General features: G+C 42.9%; 1 protein-coding gene across 1 annotated transcript in view; it reads right to left on the bottom strand.

Moving 5' to 3' along the window:
* Nucleotides 1-17335, bottom strand: part of DNAH14 (dynein axonemal heavy chain 14) — a 387990-nt gene that overhangs the window by 28866 nt on the left and 341789 nt on the right. The window contains exons 68-74 of the mRNA XM_030887822.2: nucleotides 15690-16111; nucleotides 15380-15578; nucleotides 12854-13069; nucleotides 10560-10645; nucleotides 9030-9186; nucleotides 4728-4938; nucleotides 2375-2477 (exon numbers count right to left, since the gene is read on the bottom strand). Coding sequence (XP_030743682.1) covers nucleotides 2375-2477; nucleotides 4728-4938; nucleotides 9030-9186; nucleotides 10560-10645; nucleotides 12854-13069; nucleotides 15380-15578; nucleotides 15690-16111 — 1394 coding nt within the window. The remainder of the gene's footprint in view (nucleotides 1-2374; nucleotides 2478-4727; nucleotides 4939-9029; nucleotides 9187-10559; nucleotides 10646-12853; nucleotides 13070-15379; nucleotides 15579-15689; nucleotides 16112-17335) is intronic.

Raw genomic sequence — 17335 nt, 5'->3', positions numbered from 1 at the left:
AGGGGTCTCCACATGGCTGCTCCAGCACCCAGGGCTGCATCAGGGCAGGTCCATGTGGCTTCTCCTTGGGGATGTCTTGTAGAAAGTCAGCCTTGCAAGCTGAAGTTGGAACTGCTGAGGCAGCTGCACCCTGGTGCCACCATCACAAAGCAAGAAACCCGAGAACTAGAAAGGCGAAGCTCACCAAGCCATTTATCCCTCCGCCCTTTAATTAATCCCACATGTGTTGATCGGCCAGGTTTGCACAATAAACTAACTCACCACCTGATAGATTATTGGACAGTCCCTCACGGAAGGGCCACATGGAAGGGATGGTATATCCAGGGTGCAGTATAGCACTGATGAAACACATAACTATCCTATAGTTCTTTGATATTGTCTCCCCTTATTCTTATTGTCTTAGTTTTGACCTCATTAATACTGTGAGACTTGCGTGTTTTCATTTGTATAATTTAGATTGCTTGATACATGAAATCCAAGAGAGATAAACCCTTCAGAAATAGTATCAGAAGTAATGATTTCTTTAAGGTATGGGAAGAGAAGTGGGGGAAGGGAGGAAGAGGGAATCAATAGCAATGATGACATATAACCCCACTTGAGGGAACAAATAACAGAATTGTAGGTGAACAGATATAATGGATGGTATAAGATAAGGGAAAATAATAATAATAATAATAATAACAATAATAGGTAAGGTGGTGCAGGGAGGGGATAAAGGGGAACTGATATTAAAGAGTTCAAGAAGGAAGAAAATCTTTTGAAACTGACAGTGACAGCAATTGTACAATTATGCTTGATCTACGTGAGCTATGGATTGTTACACTATCTGTAAGAGTTCCCAATAAAATGACTAAAATATCTATATCTATATACATATACACGGAGGATAGATTGAGAAACAGTAGTAGCTTCATACTTTGAGGTTTCTGTTTACCAAGGGTCTATGATCTTGTAACTCTGGATTTACCCTCACATATTGCAAAATTACTTCCCGGAGCTTTGTGTTAGGGCCTCTATTTCCCAGTGCTCTTAACAGCAGCAGCTACAACACAGCTATCTTTAAATTGTCTGAGAATCTTTGTCAATTTGATGGGCTCAAAAGTGTCTCTTTGATTTTCATTTAACAAAAACATCTAAGGAAATTTTTTTCTTCACATACTTATTAAGGTTTTTTCTTCATATACTTATTAAGGTTTTTGCCTCTTGCCCCTTTTTAAAGGAAGTGTTAGTGTTTTCTTAAATATTTGTAGATGCTTTTCTTTATTATGAACATGATCTTCTCTGTCAGTATAGAGATATGATTTGATGTCAAAACCTCTTACAGCTATATGCATGCACGATCACAACTATATAAAAAAATGCATATCCTGATGGAAACTTCAAGTGGACTGAGAGGAATAAGACACCTTTAGCTGACATGCACCCATAAGCTCTATCCCTCTCTGCCGCACCATTCTCCTGTGCCGACCACCTCCACCTCCCAAACCCTGCACTCCCATTTCTGGCCATAAGTAAGTGGCTGTTTGAGAGCCTATCAGCCAGAATTTATTGGCCGCAATCCTGAGTCTCAGACTGAGCGCTGTGAATGTCTTCCAGTCATGCTCTGTTTTCCCCAGGAGCGACGCTGGTGGAAAGCAGTTCCGTACAGCCCACTTAGATAACAGGAAGTCGTTTCTTAAGAATGAATTTGGTTTCTCCCCAAGAATTCTTGTGGTGTAGTGGTTACCTGTTGGGCTATAAACCTCGTGGTCGGCAGTTCAAAACCACCGCAACTGTGTAGGAGAAAATTTGGGCTTTCTACTCCCATGCACAGTTACAGTCTTGGAAACCCACAGGGGTTCACTGTGAGTCAGCATTGATTCGATGGCAGTGAATTTGAGCTTGTTTCCCCCCCAGGAGGTTTGGGGCACTATCCACCCTGATGTCCTGTAACCCCAACTCAATCCTGTACAAATTGGAAGAGTGGCTGTGCTCACGTGTCTGAGACTCAGCCTGGGCCATTAGTTTTCTCTGCTATTAAGATTTGGTCTTTGAGGCCAATGACGTGTTTAGCAGAATTGACTAAGTCTTGGAGTTTATTCAACCTCAGTTGTGGATTTGAGTGAAAATACCAGATAGCCCCACATTAGGGCTTTTTAAGCCAACCATTTTAATCTGTCAGATTCTCTCCAGAGAATTGTGATAATCTATGAAACGGTGGAGTGGCTGGTGGTTTTGATCTGTGTACCTTATAGTTGCAAGCCCAATGCCTAGCCAACTACACCCTCAGTGCTCCTCTAGTAAAGAGTTAATATTTGGCATATCAAATTTAGCGCTCTCTTATTAATTCATAATTATGAATGCAAGATGATAAAATGTTATACTTTGTAATTACCTTTAAACTCTTTTGAAGAATAGGAATTGGGAAAGAACTGTTTGATTTTGAGCCTAACCAGAGCCTAAAACCAGGGTCTATCTTCACATCTGGGCTATTAAACCTGCAAAAAAAAAAAGAGTAAACATTTGATTGTGAAAAATGTAAGCACTTTTTTGTGTTCTCAGTATGTTCAAGTATGTTCTCAGAATAATAGCATTATGACATTTAGCATGACCTTTCAGATCATTGTTGTAGTCAAAATCTTATCAGACTGCTTAACAGCTTCAAAAGAAGTTGACCCACCAATTTCCAATTTTAAAAAGTATCTTTTCCTTCCATAAGCACACAAGCAATATATGCTAATTGAAAACAAACAAACACACCAAAGTAAATAAGTAAACAAAAGCAAAACAAAATAAACTGAATAAAATGACAAATTAAGAAAAAACTAAGAGTTCCATTGACCAAATTTGGACAACTGAGTATCAACATAAATGACAACAGTTACAGATTGTAGTCATTTATTAACATTAGCATTCTTGAATCCATACTAATATAATGAATGAATAGCGAAGGGAAAGTTCTTCCTTTAATTAATTTATTTTAACAACCTCCCCTGCCACACCTGCAAGAAACCACTAATCCAGTTACTGTCTCTATAGATCTACTCATCCTGGATTTCAGACAGAAACACACACACACACACACACACACACACACACACACACACAGCAAAAAACCCAACAGCAAACACAAAACCGAGAAAAATCTTAATTGAAAAGAAAGCAGAAAATATTAAAAACTAGAACACATTAAAATGGGTCAAAAGGGAGATCAAATGGTAAGGTGTTGAATTGCCTAATTTCTTCTGCCTTAATCCACGTTCCAATGCACTGTGCAGGATAGTGAGGTCATAGACCTCCGTGATCGATGGCCGGTGGGAATTCACCAGAGGCTTAATCCATGTATAGTTCCCATTCACTTTATTTATTAATTTTAAAAACTGAAACAACGTTAAAATGTGTCAAAAGGGAGAGCAAATGATAAGATGTTGCATTTTCACTTTACTACATCGGCCACAATTGACTTTACAATGATTTTTGTCTGATAACAAGGCTATTCACGTCTTTCAACTACAGTCAGAGGGGATTCACCAGAGCCTTAATCCATGTAGGGTCCCTGCCAACGGATCCTGGGCTCCCAGTCTCAAACAGAGCCCTGCAAAGGAGGTGTTCACATTTAACCTTTGGTACTCATCTCTGAAAAGTTCTTCCCTATAGCAAGCAAGCACTTCATAAATGTAGAAGGAATTACGGAGCTAGAAAACAATTCAGTCCATTGTGATCAATGGCTGTTAGAACAAAGGTAGAAGGAACTGTGGAGTTAGTGGGATTTCAGATAAATTTTGTTTTACTGTTTCATTTTTCTATGCTTATTTTAGATTTTTGTTTGATTTGGGTTGATGAAAATTCAGACATATACATAGTCTGAATGTACATATTAACTAGAAAGGGAAAATTATTTTTAAATTGTTGAAAGCACATAGTCTGAGAATAGCAGGGTGACTGGTATTAGCAAAGCTTTTAGAAATGTAAGGCATGCAATCCAGTCTGGCTTGATAGCTTGATGCTCGCGGCATACCATCACAGCACAAAGAACAGGTGGCCTCTGAACACCTGTCTTCCGTTCCCCGTTGGTCACGGACAGCAAAGCGGGCGGAAATGCAAAGCTGGAGGAATGAAATCCACAGACTGTTACCTGGTCACAAACTGCCGGTAAATACACACAGTGAGAGTCCTCGAGATTTCAGCAGTCCCTTTCAACTGTTCCTGTCGCAAACCACAAGGCTGAGCCTAAGGACAATTGTGCCTGCAGTGGGAGAGTCGCTGCTTTGGACGTATAACCACGAACAGGGGTGAACCAGAGAAAGTCCGAGTAGGTGCTTAAATATAGGACATACAAATAAATCATCCTTGAAGGTATCAATGCATGTATAAGGCACTACTCCGGACTGGGAATGCTTAGAGACTACTAAAAGCTGTGGTGCGTACATGTGTCTATGTATGCATATACAAGTATGTCTGGCAGTGATATGCAGGACAGAGAACAAAATCGAAATGTCTTCTTCGTAGTCAAGTTCTCAGAAAAAAAACAACCCACAGCTGAAGTCCCCGTAACGGCCCAACGCTTTATTATTATTTTTAATTGATGTTGTTGGGAGCTCTTCCAGAGTAGCATTGCATCGTTCAGTCACATCAAGCAGTATCCCAGCACTTTATAAGCACAGAAAATGTACCCATTTCCAGTTCTACGTCACGGTTTTTATAGGCAAGCTGATCGATCCCTTAGAAATAAATGTTAAAACGCTTACGATTCTATAATGGTGGATAGGCATGGCATAAAGGAGGCTGACAGGTGGCAGTTCTGGAGGAAGACCCACTGTTCTGGTTTGTTGAGGGCCTTAACAATGAAATCTTCTGCTTTAGCTGCCTGGCCACAGCCCAGAGAAATCATGGCCACGTGCTGTGTTGTTCCTTTCAGTTCTTGTGCAAATCTCAGGAGAAGGGCCGTAGGGTCAATCCCTGTATGTGGGGAAGTATACTTGTTAATTTAGTTAATTCTTTCTTAAAAAACAAAATCCAGTATTTAAAAAAAATACTTTTATTGGGGGCTCTTACAGCTCTTATCACAATCCATACATTCCTCTAGTGTGTCAAGCACATTTGCATATGCCGCCATCATCATTTTCAAAGCATTCTCTTCCCACTTGAACCCCATATCTGCTCCCCATTTCTTCCCCCTCCCCCGCACTGATCCTCCCTGTCGAACCCTTGATAAGTTATAGATTAATTTTTTCCATATCTTACGTCACCCTCTGTCACCCCTCACCCACTTTTCCGTTATTCACCCCCCTGGGAGGGGGTTCTATTGATCCTTGTGATTAGTTCCCCCTTTCTCCTCCCACCCTCCCCTAATCCTCCTGGTATCTCTACTCTCCTTGTTGGCCCTGAGGTTTATCTATCCTGGATTCCCTGTGTTGCGGGCTCTTATCTGTAGCAGTGTGCATATTCTGCTTTAATCTGATTTGTAAGGTAGAATTGAGGTCATGATAGTGGAGTGAAGGAAGCACCAAAGAACTAGAGGAAAGTTGTGTGTTTCATCGGTGCTATACTGCACCCTGACTGGCTCCTCTCTTTCCTGTGATCCCTCTGTGAGGGGATGTCCAATTGTCTACAGATGGCCATTGGGTCTCTACTCCATGCCCGCCCCCCAGCCCCCAGTTCACCTGGGGTATTGTTTTATTCTGGGTCTTAGATGCCTGATACCTGATCCCATTGACACTTCATGATCACACAGGCTGCTGTGCTTCTTCCATGTGGGCTTTGTTGCTTCTGAGCTGGATGGCTGCTTTTTGCTATGTCTTTTGATAGCCAGACACCATCAGCTTTCTTCACCACATCGCTTCTTGGCCTTTTGGCTAAGATCAAGTGTAGTTTTCTTCATCACATTTGCTATGCACCCATTTTGTCTTCATTGATCATGTCAGGAAGGTGAGCATCACAGAATGCCAGATTGTTAGAACACAGTGTTCTTGTGTTGAGGGAATACCTGAGTCAAGGCCCAATGTCCATCTGCAACCTTAATACTTAACATATAGATAGTAATACATAGTTCTATTCCCCTCTCATTATATATATATATATTTACATATGTACATGCCTGTATTTAGGCCTCTATAAATGTCCTTTGCCTCCTCGTTCTTTCCTCTATTTCCTTTTTACTTCCCACTTGTCCCACCATCATGGTTGGCTTTTATTTGTGTTTAGTAATTCCTCACTGCTACATTTTGCCCTGGCAAAATCCAGTATTTGTTGCATCATGATCGGAGAAGGTGTAACCGTCGAGGAAAAACTCTAGGCCTCGATGTCAAGATTCAAAGTGAAGAATTTGGACATTGTCACTTACTAACTCAGTGACCTTGGATTTCTAATACTCCAGGGTGACCTCATTTCCCTCTGTAGTAACTGCTGGCTGTCTACTCCAACATTTATTCGTCCCTTCCTCCTCTGTAGCTGAACCACATTGTTATTTAAGATGGCTGTGTGCCCAGCTAAAATATCACCTATTTTAGCCTCTCCTGTGGCTGGGTTTGGGCATTGAAGCTTTGTGGAAAGGTCTTGGAAGGGAAGGTTTTTTCACAAAAGTGTTGCAGGTGTGCCCTTCTGTCTTTCTTCTATTGAGGTTTGCCACGTGGAGTCGATGCCTAAAGCCCTTCCCTGCCATCACAGCTTACGTTTCGGAGTAATTGACCTGCTGTGAGCGCTGATGAAGAATATTGCAAGCACCATGTACTTCCAGGACAATTGAACAAAAAAAGGTCTTGGAGGAAGTGCAGCCAGAATGCCCCTTAGAAACAAGGACGGTTTGGACGTGTTATCAGGAGAAGAGAGCCTGGTAAGGGACGTTGTGCTGGGTAGAGTAGAGGCCAGCACAAAGGGAGGACCCTTGGTGAGATGGATGGACGCAGAGGCTGTAACAAGGGACTCACACATACCAACAATAGTGAAGTCAAGTCACAACAACAACTCTGAGTGTGTTAGGCTCATAACCAGTACCAGGTTGCCATTGAGTCCAGTCAACTGAGGGGCATCCCAGGTGTGCAGAGTCAAATGGGGTGTAATCTTTTGGAAGTAGGTTTAAGAGTAGTGCTTTCTTCCAAGGAGCCTGTGGGTGGGTTTGAGTGGCCAACTGTTAGGTTATTAGTCGCACACTTAACCCGATGTGCTGCCCAGGGAGTCTATCAAGCTGATGGCCTGGGGTTTTACACAGGAACAACCTCTTGGTGGAGGCACTATAGATAAAGTCTTTGCTTAATGAGCTTGAACTTTTTAAAAAAAAATCATTTTATTGGGGGCTCGTACAAGTCCCATCACAATCCATACATACATCCATTGTGTCAATCACATATGTACGTACATTTGTTTCCATCTTAAAACACTTGCCTTCCACCTGAGCCCTTAATATCGGCTGCTCATTTTTCCCCCTACTGAGCTTGAACTTTTAAAATGGTGGAATGAAGACAAACAGAAGATACATGAAGAAAATGCTCGAAAGCTCAGGAAAATGGGAAAGAAAAAAAAAAAGAATTTGAAGAATTTGAAAGCAAGGGCTGGACCAGAGGACTAATCAATGATCGTTTGCTGTGTGTATAAGGATGCCCGCAAGACAGGACCAAATACCCATTTATCAACTATCGAGGGCTCATGAGGGAGTGGGGAGCGGGGAGGGAGGGGAAAACTGAGGACCTAATGCCGGGGATTTAAGTGGAGAGGAAATGTTTTGAGAACGATGAGGGCAATGAATGTACAAATGTGCTTTACACAATTGAAGTGTGTATGGATTGTGATAAGAGTTGTATGAGCTAATAATAAAATGATTTTTTAAAAAAGATAGCAGTCCAAAATGACACTCAAAGAAAAAAAAAAAAGGATGCCCACCCACGTACACACTACCAGGAAAGCCCTGGACTGTTACCACGATGTCGGTGGGAGAAAGATGAAGTGGTGTGTGCTTATGAAGACTTACAGCCCAGCAACCTGATAGGGCTGCTATGAGTTGCAATGGGCTCAATGGCGGTGGGCTTGGTTTTATATATTTACACACACACACACACACACACACACACACACAATTCAGATATACTTACATAGCAGGGTAAGTAAAATTGCTACAAAATCCCAGAAACCTTTATGAAACAACAACAACATATCAAACTGTGGATCTATTCTTTCTTGGCACATCCTCCATCGATCGAGGCCATGCATATCTGAAAACCGTGTTTCCCTCTGTCTAACCTTTCCCCAAGAAGTCTTAAAACTTCCTTTTTATAACCCCCTGAGATTATCCTGTGTCTTTTGAAAAACATCTATCAGGATACCCCTTTGTGGTGCCCCCAATACTTGCCACACCTTCTGGGCTGACCTCTCTGCCTTGAACTTAACTGCCTGCAGCAGATCCCCTCCGGAGCCACTGTGTGGAAGGCACTCCCACAAGACCAAGACATGCGTGTTATCGAGAGAACCTGACTGCAGCCTTCTACTGATCACAGAGACACGTTCCGTGTGGAACATATCTGCGCACGTGTGACCTGGAACCCTACCTGCAATACTTACTGACTTACCCTCATGATATATGTTTCATCTACTCATATATGTACACACACACACACTCACACAAAGGACTTCAGAAAGTGAATGGAAAAATAGAAAAGATGATGGATTTTTTGGCACAATTTTTTGAAACTCCTGTGTATGTATGTATATTTATAATATATATAATCACAAATGAAGCTTAATCAGAATAGTTCATACAGGTAAGGACAACCTCAAACATAACATAAATAGCTCATGTTTGGAAGGCATTACCTGCACAGAATACATCTGTACTGATAAAAATTTTTGTATTTATGAATCTGATAATTTCTCTTCATGTTTTACATTTCGAGAAATATGGTGCTTAATATAGTTTAACATTTTAGTTGGTTCATTTTCCAAGATATTGAAGCAAGAATAGGAAAATACTTCAGTTCCAGAAACCTGACCCTTTCTGAATGTTCCCTCCCTTGTCCTTTGACTGCTGCGGCGCCGTTGTGGAACCGCCCGAAGGAGCTTACCGTGAGAGTGAATGAGAATCAGCGGCATTCTGCCATTGGACTCTTCGTAGGGCTCTTTCAAGTTAATTTCAGTTGTATGAAGATACTCAGTTCCCATATTTTCAGTTATAAATTTTCTCACTGAATCCCTTAAACTTTCTGGTTTAAGAATTTTCACCTAGCAAAGAAAATGGAAGGCAAATTTAAATGTCACCCAGAGGCAGACTCCCCAGTTCAAAGAACTCTGAGGTGCAATGGCTAAGCGCTTGAAGCAGCAAGGTTGGCAGTTTGAACCCACCCAGCATGGCGATCTACTTCCATAAAGATCGCAGCCGAGAAAACCAGCGAGGCAGCTCCGCTCGTCAACGGGGGCACTAGAAGTTGCAGTGTGGGCAAGTGCCTGCCACCACAATAGTTTGGAAAGTACACCAAGTGTCATCCCAGCAGCACTGACTTGAAAGTCAAACTGTTTAAGCGAATCCTGTCTCTACCTGGCAATTTCGAACTGTGGTTTCCTGATCTACCTCCTGAGATTATTGTGGGCGGAAATGAAGTCAAGTGACTCAGGTGTGCAGCATCTACTCAGCTTTGGACAGCGTTAGGACTCCAACCACCCCTCCTCTCTCCCTTAGATTCTGAAATCCCCAGGCAGATTCTAAACCAAACTGAGAAACAGAGGAGTCAGGCAAAATGTCACCCTTATGAATAACTAAGAGCATGTTGGTGGATGTGGTTTGGTGAGGCAACGGGATGCCTCCTGACTCAGAGATTTGGACTAGACAAGTGGACAGACTCACGGGGCATAAGGAGAGCCGGGCAGCCTCCTCTACAAGGGTCAGTGTCTGTTATTAGACCGTTTTTTGGCATTGGAGACTGGGAAGATGGGACTCAGCCACGCACTCTCAGTATAGCTTTTAAATCGACCTGTCTTAAAAGTCCTTCCTCCTCCCTAGGGAGGAGTGCCTAAGGTGACAGGAGATGCCAAGAGGGAAACTCTAATTCAGTGATGGGGATGTGCATCAATGCCAGCTAACAGGACATGCCTCACATGACCCACAGCACGCTCACTGTCACTGAATCGCTGCTGATTTATAGCGACCATATAGGGCAGGGCAGAACTGCCCCTATGGATTTCTGAGACCATAACTCCTTCTGGGAGTTGAAAGCCTAGTCTTTCTCCTGAGAGCGGATAGTGGTTTCAAACTGCTGACTGTGCAGCTAGCAGTCCAACGAGTAACCACAATGCTACCAGGGCTCCAGTCATCACACTAGGGGTGAATTAATGGAATGTTTGAGCAGTATGGCCCAAGAATATTCTGTAAATATCCAAATGGCCCTTGGCAGACAAAAGGTTCCCCGCCTCTGCTCCAAGTGAACTCATGTGAAAGAAATATTAAAAGTGGAATATACATGCTTCCTTTAAATATTAATAATCAATGTTGGTTTTAAAAATTGATCTAATTTAGTTATAAAAATAGAGTTCGAATGGTTTTAGTAATTAAGTCCCCCAAACTTTTAGAATATTAATATTTTTCTCATAGCAAATCTTACCAAAATAAGTCTTTGAAATGTAGTGAGCTTCTCCCAGGGAAAATTAACAGGATAACACATGTCTGCATCTTCATTTAAAAGTTCAGCTAGGTTTCATTTGGAACAAGAAAGTATAATTAACAATCAAGTGCTTTGGCTCATAAAAAGCTATCTTAATGAAAATTTAGTTATGAATTTGTGACTGTTTAAAAAACATGTCTGACTTATTTTATTTTTCTTTTTATTAATAAATCATTTTATTGGGGGCTCTTACAGCTCTTATCACAATCCATACATCCACTGTATCAAGCACATTTGTACATATGTTGCCATTCTCCTTTTCAAAGCATCTTCTTTCTTCTTGAACCCTTGATATCAACTCCTCTTTTTTCCCCACTCTCTCCCCCGCCTTCCCACCCTCATGAACCCTTGATAAATTATAAATTATTATTATTTTCATATCTTCCACCATCTGCTGTCTCCCTTCACCCATGTTTCTGTTGTTAGTCACCCTGGGTGGGTGGTGGGTGGGTTATATGTCGATCATTATGATCGGTTCCCCCTTTCTCCCCCCCACCTTCTCCCTACCCTCATGTATTGATACTGCTATTACTGTTCCTGAGGGGTTTATCTGTCCTGGATTTGTGTGTTAACAGCTCTTGTATGTACCAGTGTACATGCTCTAGTCTAGCATGTGCTCTGGTCTACCTTACAAAGGTAGAACTGGGGTCATGACAATGGAGGTGGGGAGGAAGCATTAAAGAACTAGAGGAATGCCGTATGTTTCATCAGTGCTACACTGCACCCTGGCTAGCTCGTCTCTTCCTTATGACCCTTCTGTGAGGGGATGTCCAATTGTCTACAGATGGGCTTTGGGTCTCCACTCCGGCCCTCCTCATTTGCATTAATGTGATTGTTTTGGCTCTTTTGATGCCTGATTACCGATCCTGTTGACACCTGGTGAGCACACAGGCTAGTGTGCTTCTTCCATGTGGGCTCTGCTGCTTCTTTGCCGGGGCTGATTTCTTATAAAGTGAGGTTTGTGTCCATCAGGTATGGAGCATCAGCACTGTCCTTACAACCAAAGAAAGCTCAAACCTATTGCCATCAACTTGATTCTGACTCCCTGCACCTTAAAGAACAGCATTGAGTGGCTCCTGTGGGTGTCTGAGACTGCAATTCTTCATGGGAGTAGCACGCCTCGTCTTTCTCCTGCACCTATTCTTAGTACTTCACAAAAGGTAGACATGAAGGTAAGTTTAAGTTTCCTGCTGAATTGATTGATGATTTGCGTGATAATAACCTGCTGAGCAGTAGAAAGGGCATAACTGACATTATAACCTGTTCTTGCATATATAATGTTTTCTGATGAATGTGAAGTGAGTCAGTAGTAACCCCAGGGGTTAAAGATTTCTATTCATAATTCAGATGTAGGGAAAAGGGAATCAAATGGACAGAGAAGGAGATTACAACATTTAAAAAGAATTAAAGATGATATTGTCATTTTAAAAAAATCTGGGGTCTTCTTAACCACACTCTTCTTCCCACTGCAGGAGAGTCCTACTCTTCTGCCCTGTGGGAAAGGGACTGCTTTTAACCTCCCTTTCCTTGTCTCTAAGGAGCCTCCTGGCTGACTTCTTCCAAGATAGATTTGGCGTTTTTTTGGCCGCCATGGTGCTATTCTCCTCCAGCACCACAATTCAAATGCATGGATTCCTCTTCGGTCTTCCTTATGGAGTTCCCAACTCCCCAGGATTGCTGTGAGGATCACATTAATGTGAGGAGTTGTGTTCCTCCCGCTTGGTTGGGAGGTGCTATTTTTGGACCACTGCAAGACATCCTTGGAAGGCGGTCCGTCTCAAAAGAATATTGCAATCAAACAGGCCGCATTCCAGATTGGTGCTCTCTCAATAACCCGCCATTGGAATTGAGGTTTGATGTCGGGAAAGCCCAACCCACCTCTGATGAAGAGAGCATTTTCCACTGAGAAATAAAAGTTTGGTTAAAATTCAACTTTGCTTGATTTCAAATATTTAATCAGTTCTAAACAAATTGTTGGAAGTATGTAAGATGTGTTGTTATATGCAACTTTTATAGAGATGTAGACATTTTATATTTACTTCTGCATTAATATTTAGTTCTTTTTTATTTTGCTTCTCTTATGTAGTAGCACAGTGCCTGCTAATGCTTGTGAGATTTTGCTGTATTTTTAACAATAAAATATAGTAAAATAAAAGATATCGGGCCACTTTATAGAATCATGAAGCTATACATACATGCGTACTGAATGAGAATAAGACATTGGACACTCTTACTTTTCTCTGTTGTAGCCTTTTCTGATGCGAAGGGCGTGCTCATCAGAAAATACACAGCCTTATTGGTGTGAAAGGCGTCCCACTGTGGTTTATTAGAGAGAAGAGATTTGCACAGGAGCGAGAAGGGTTCTAGCTGACTGCTGAGATACTGGCACTCTTTCCACCTGGGCTCCGACAGCCACTGAAGACACCGGCTCTTAACCCTTTCGTATGCGCCTAGGGCAAGAGAACATGTGGCCGCGTTAGAAGAGACGCGGCCTTTGACTTGCAGCTACTCGTTGCAAAGTGGAGACTTGATCCATGTGTGTTGCTGAGAAAAGCCATACTATATAAAAATGAATTACAGAAAAGAGAATTCTTAAAGGAGACTTAACTTTAAAAAATGATAATGTTTTCATTAAGACTAGAATCCTGGTTAAAAATTAAGACCCTTTCTTAGATGTTCATTTCGTACTTACTGTAGACTACAAAAAGACAATGAGAAGAACTTAAATGTCTATCTTAGGACAGTGGCTAGATACATTTGGGTATATCCAAAATCGTAATGTTTTGCAGACACCAAAAAAAGGGTTTTAAGTATATCTGTTGAGATCAAGAACTCTTTATAATGGGCCACCTCTCCCTTTCTCCACCCTACCACAAACTGTTAATAAATAGTTTGAAAAGAGTATTAATAAGTGTGTGAACCAAAGTAACTTAAAAAAATAATGCTTAGGTATATTTAGGGAAAATAGTGGAAGACACATAAGACAAAAATACTAATACTAGCTTATCTCTGGATAGTGAAATTATAGAAAATTTCTCTTTTTGATTATTTTTGTACATTCTAGTAGCATTAGTCACAAGCACATATTGCTTGCACAGTAAAAAAAGACCTCTCAAATTTTGTTCTATATTTTAGTTTGTTATTGAGCTATTATTATTGATTTTCACAAGCAAAAGAGTATTAGTAAACCCATAAAATCAGTCATTGATTCCCAAGTAAGTAATTTACCAAGGCGCCACAAAACAAACCCAAACCATCCACATATCTAGAATCCTCCTGCAATAAATGGCAAGGAGGGGGCATACCCAGCCTCCCTGGCTTCCCTCGTGCATGAGGAAAGGCTCAGACATGCTTCCACGCTCCAGCCTTCGACACTCATTCCGACACCAACGGTTCCTTCCACTCTCCTCCTGGGCTGGGTTTGATCATCGCTGCGATGGCCACCCAGAACTCACAGACAATACTCATGAGGAAGGGGGTTGATTAGGGAGGTTAATAGATGATCACACATCAGGATCAGCAAAGAGTAAGAATACGATGGTCATTGATTGACAATACTAGCCCTCCCTCGTCAGGAGCCAACTTTCTCTCTGGTCCTCCACCTCTCAGCCTTATGGTCTCTTGGCCTTTGCCAGGAAGCCAGCCAGCCCTGTGTCTCACAGTTCGAGCTGAGAGAAGGCATCCTGTGGGCTTGGCACGGCTCCTCTGAGTGTTCATGCTGTAGTCTCTGCAGCAGCTGGCCCCGGCGGCCTCTGCCACTTCCAAGGGAGTCACGGACATCTTTCCCAATGGTCTTGGGGTTTCTCTCTGTGTTTCAGATGGCTCTTACGCACGCAGGAATGACTGATGGAGGTGCGATTCTTGTCTTTTAGCTGACCATCTTCCCCAGGAAGGCTGGTGTCCTAAAGGGATGGTGCTCCTTTGGTAAAAATCAAAAGGCCAAACTCACTGCTATTGTGTCACGGCTGACTCTCAGGGACCCCCGCTAGGTTTTCGAGACTGCAACTGTTCATGGGAGTAGAAAGCTCAGTCTGTCTCCCTCAGAGCTGCTGGTGGTTTCGAACTGCCAACCCAACACATAAGAAACAAAGGCTGTGATTTGGTTCATACCCTCGACTAAGGCCAGGACTGAACTCCACTTTAAGAGAGAGCTCCCTCCTCCACGTAGGCCCAGGATGACAGCACATCGCAGAAGGGATGATGGCGAGCAGGGTCCCATAATTGACTACATCTCATCTTCATTCTTGGCAGGTTTGCATTCTAATTTCTAGCCTTTGTTAATAGTCTCCAAAGATTCGAAAAGATTCCTGTCAAACATCACTTTCCCTCCCTCAGTCAGGCTGCCTGACTTCCTTTAAGCATTCTCTTTGTGCGCGGGTAACTTAAAGAGGGCAACACAGAAACATTTGGGAAGACGAAGGAGCGAAATCATTTTGTCAAACCTTTTTGAAAAGCTCGATGCTTGTCATACCTACTTTCAGCAGAAATGGAGGGAAACTGTCCTTCGTAGGAGTTAAGCTTAACTCGTGCTGGTAGCTAATGCATGTGTATGTATAGCATCTGAGCAGCAATTACTGTTAAGTACTGCAGGCAATAGAACAAGAAATTAGACATGGCCCTTGACCTGAAGCTGCTTTAAGTTTACTCAGTTCCAAGAGCATTAAGTTGGAGGGGCACCTGAGAAACATCTTAATTGCATCTTATAAGACACATGTTTTTAATACCTTCTTACTAAATCCCAAGTAATTATGTTTACTTACTATCAAGTTTAGGCTGGGGCATTACACCTTTAATGTTTACCAATGTGCCCGAATTTAAGAAGACATCCAGCTCTTCAGCCGGTAGGGACCCCATGTGACTCCACACCGGATTCTCTCCAACATTATTCTGCATGATCGCAGTGCACAGCCGAAAGGAGAAGCACAGCTTGTGCTGATTAAACAGGCAGGAAGAAACCACCTGCGGGGACAGGCATGGTGAGACTTAGCCATCCAGGTGAGCAAGGGACGCAGCCATCACGTGACGGCCTATCACCCGGAAACGATTTCTTGTTAACAATCCCTATCTCACCTTAAAAATATTTCTTGTTAACACATCTACCGAATTCTTAATGCTCTCGGTCAAGGCATTTCCCGCACTTTCCCGGCCAGGTTCTGGTAAAAGATTTGCCATCGCAGGCTCTTGGCTCGCCTCTTGCACGCTCGAAGCGGGCCTGACGTGCACCTGCTTTGGGCTTTTGGAAATAACGGATGCCACGAAGACCTGGCGGAACCAGTCGAGGGAGAACTGGTACATGTAGTTGAGCTGCTTGAGGTCGGCTATCAGGAAGTAGAGCAGGGCGCCCTGAGTAGCGATGGGAAGGTAGCTTTTCCGGGTGGCTTGGATGTCGTATTCGGCCCTTTCGGTTGCTTTGATGCGCTTTGAAATTTCATTGGAAGTCGTTTTGGATTTTTGTAAGATGTCGACGAGATCCTCATCGTCTAATATGCAACCTAAAGACAGACAAGAAGTCGTTTAAATAAACCCATGCTAGTGATGAGTGCTATTTCCCCCTTCTGTATTCCTTACTCTGTGAAAGTTTTTACCGTTGGCTTCTTATTGGGTTTATTTGAAGAGGGCTCTTCTGCCCCAAGGGGGAGACCTCACATGGGCTGGGGTCACTCCTTCGAGAAGGGGGCCAAGGGAGAAGACCATCCCCTTGAGGCTGTGCAACTCTGAGACACGGCTGTGACAGACCACCGGGTCTCCCACAGGAGTGGGAGGAGAGCCTTACTGGACAAGCGAGTCCAGACCCGTTCAGACACCCACATTTCAGAGGAAGCACTGGCATTTCGTTGATGGGTAAATGGAGAGGAGCAACCCCACGTCGGGAAGGGATGCTAAACAATAACTGTCGGAGAACCTAACTGGGGAATAAAACACTCTGAAGAAGTTTCTATCCAGACCTCCGTGAACTAAGCACAAGGTGGCCTTAGACGGTGGCCTGGCACCCCCCAGGGACCACACTAGAAGGACTTGAGGTGAGAGCCTCAATGAATGAACTGGGCCCTACCTCAAACTACTGGCAGCTCTTGGACTTAGGACTGAAACTCCCTGAAGGGGGAGGCAGCAAAAGATGGCCACTTCAGGACTGTGGAAAGGGCAGTTGCTGGACCTTGAGTAGGACCCCTGGCTTGGTGGGCATCCAGTGAAGAGGGACCCAGATTCACCATAGATTTCGTTTCTGGATGCTCCCCTTGTATCACTGTGACAGGTTCATCTGATAGGCAAGGATCTTCCCTTGTTAGAAATGATTCCATAAGTTTCCTCTAGCACCAACTCCCACACGCAATGCAAACAGAGATCAATCAATCAAGAAACCAATCCGCACAAAGCAACAGCCCATTGACTGCAGCTTGTGGTTGCTTTTTGAACAAAACACCCTGTAGAAATAAAGATGATAATTCTCCCCCTTTCAAATACTTAGAGCAGTGCTTATGTTTCCATGCTTTGTTTCTGTTTTATGATCTAAAGATATAAATATTCCCATTTCCTCATCTGACTTTGATATGACCTGATTTCTGCGCTGCTCACCATCCAGGACGCTCAGCTCTGGACACTTCCCTTTGCGACGAGCCCGCTCAGGCTGTGGCATCCACCGTCAAACCCTTGATATGGTTATGAAAGGTTATCAAGAGGTTATTCTGTCCCAGGGCCTGGATACCATATTCTTATTG

The sequence above is a fragment of the Echinops telfairi genome, unplaced genomic scaffold, assembly GCF_000313985.2.
Source record: "Echinops telfairi isolate 266 unplaced genomic scaffold, ASM31398v2 ScPeMD7_7424;HRSCAF=8462, whole genome shotgun sequence".
Lineage (NCBI taxonomy): Eukaryota > Metazoa > Chordata > Mammalia > Afrosoricida > Tenrecidae > Echinops > Echinops telfairi.
The sequence above is the reverse complement of the archived record's forward strand: the minus strand, read 5'-3'. Positions and strand labels throughout refer to the sequence as shown.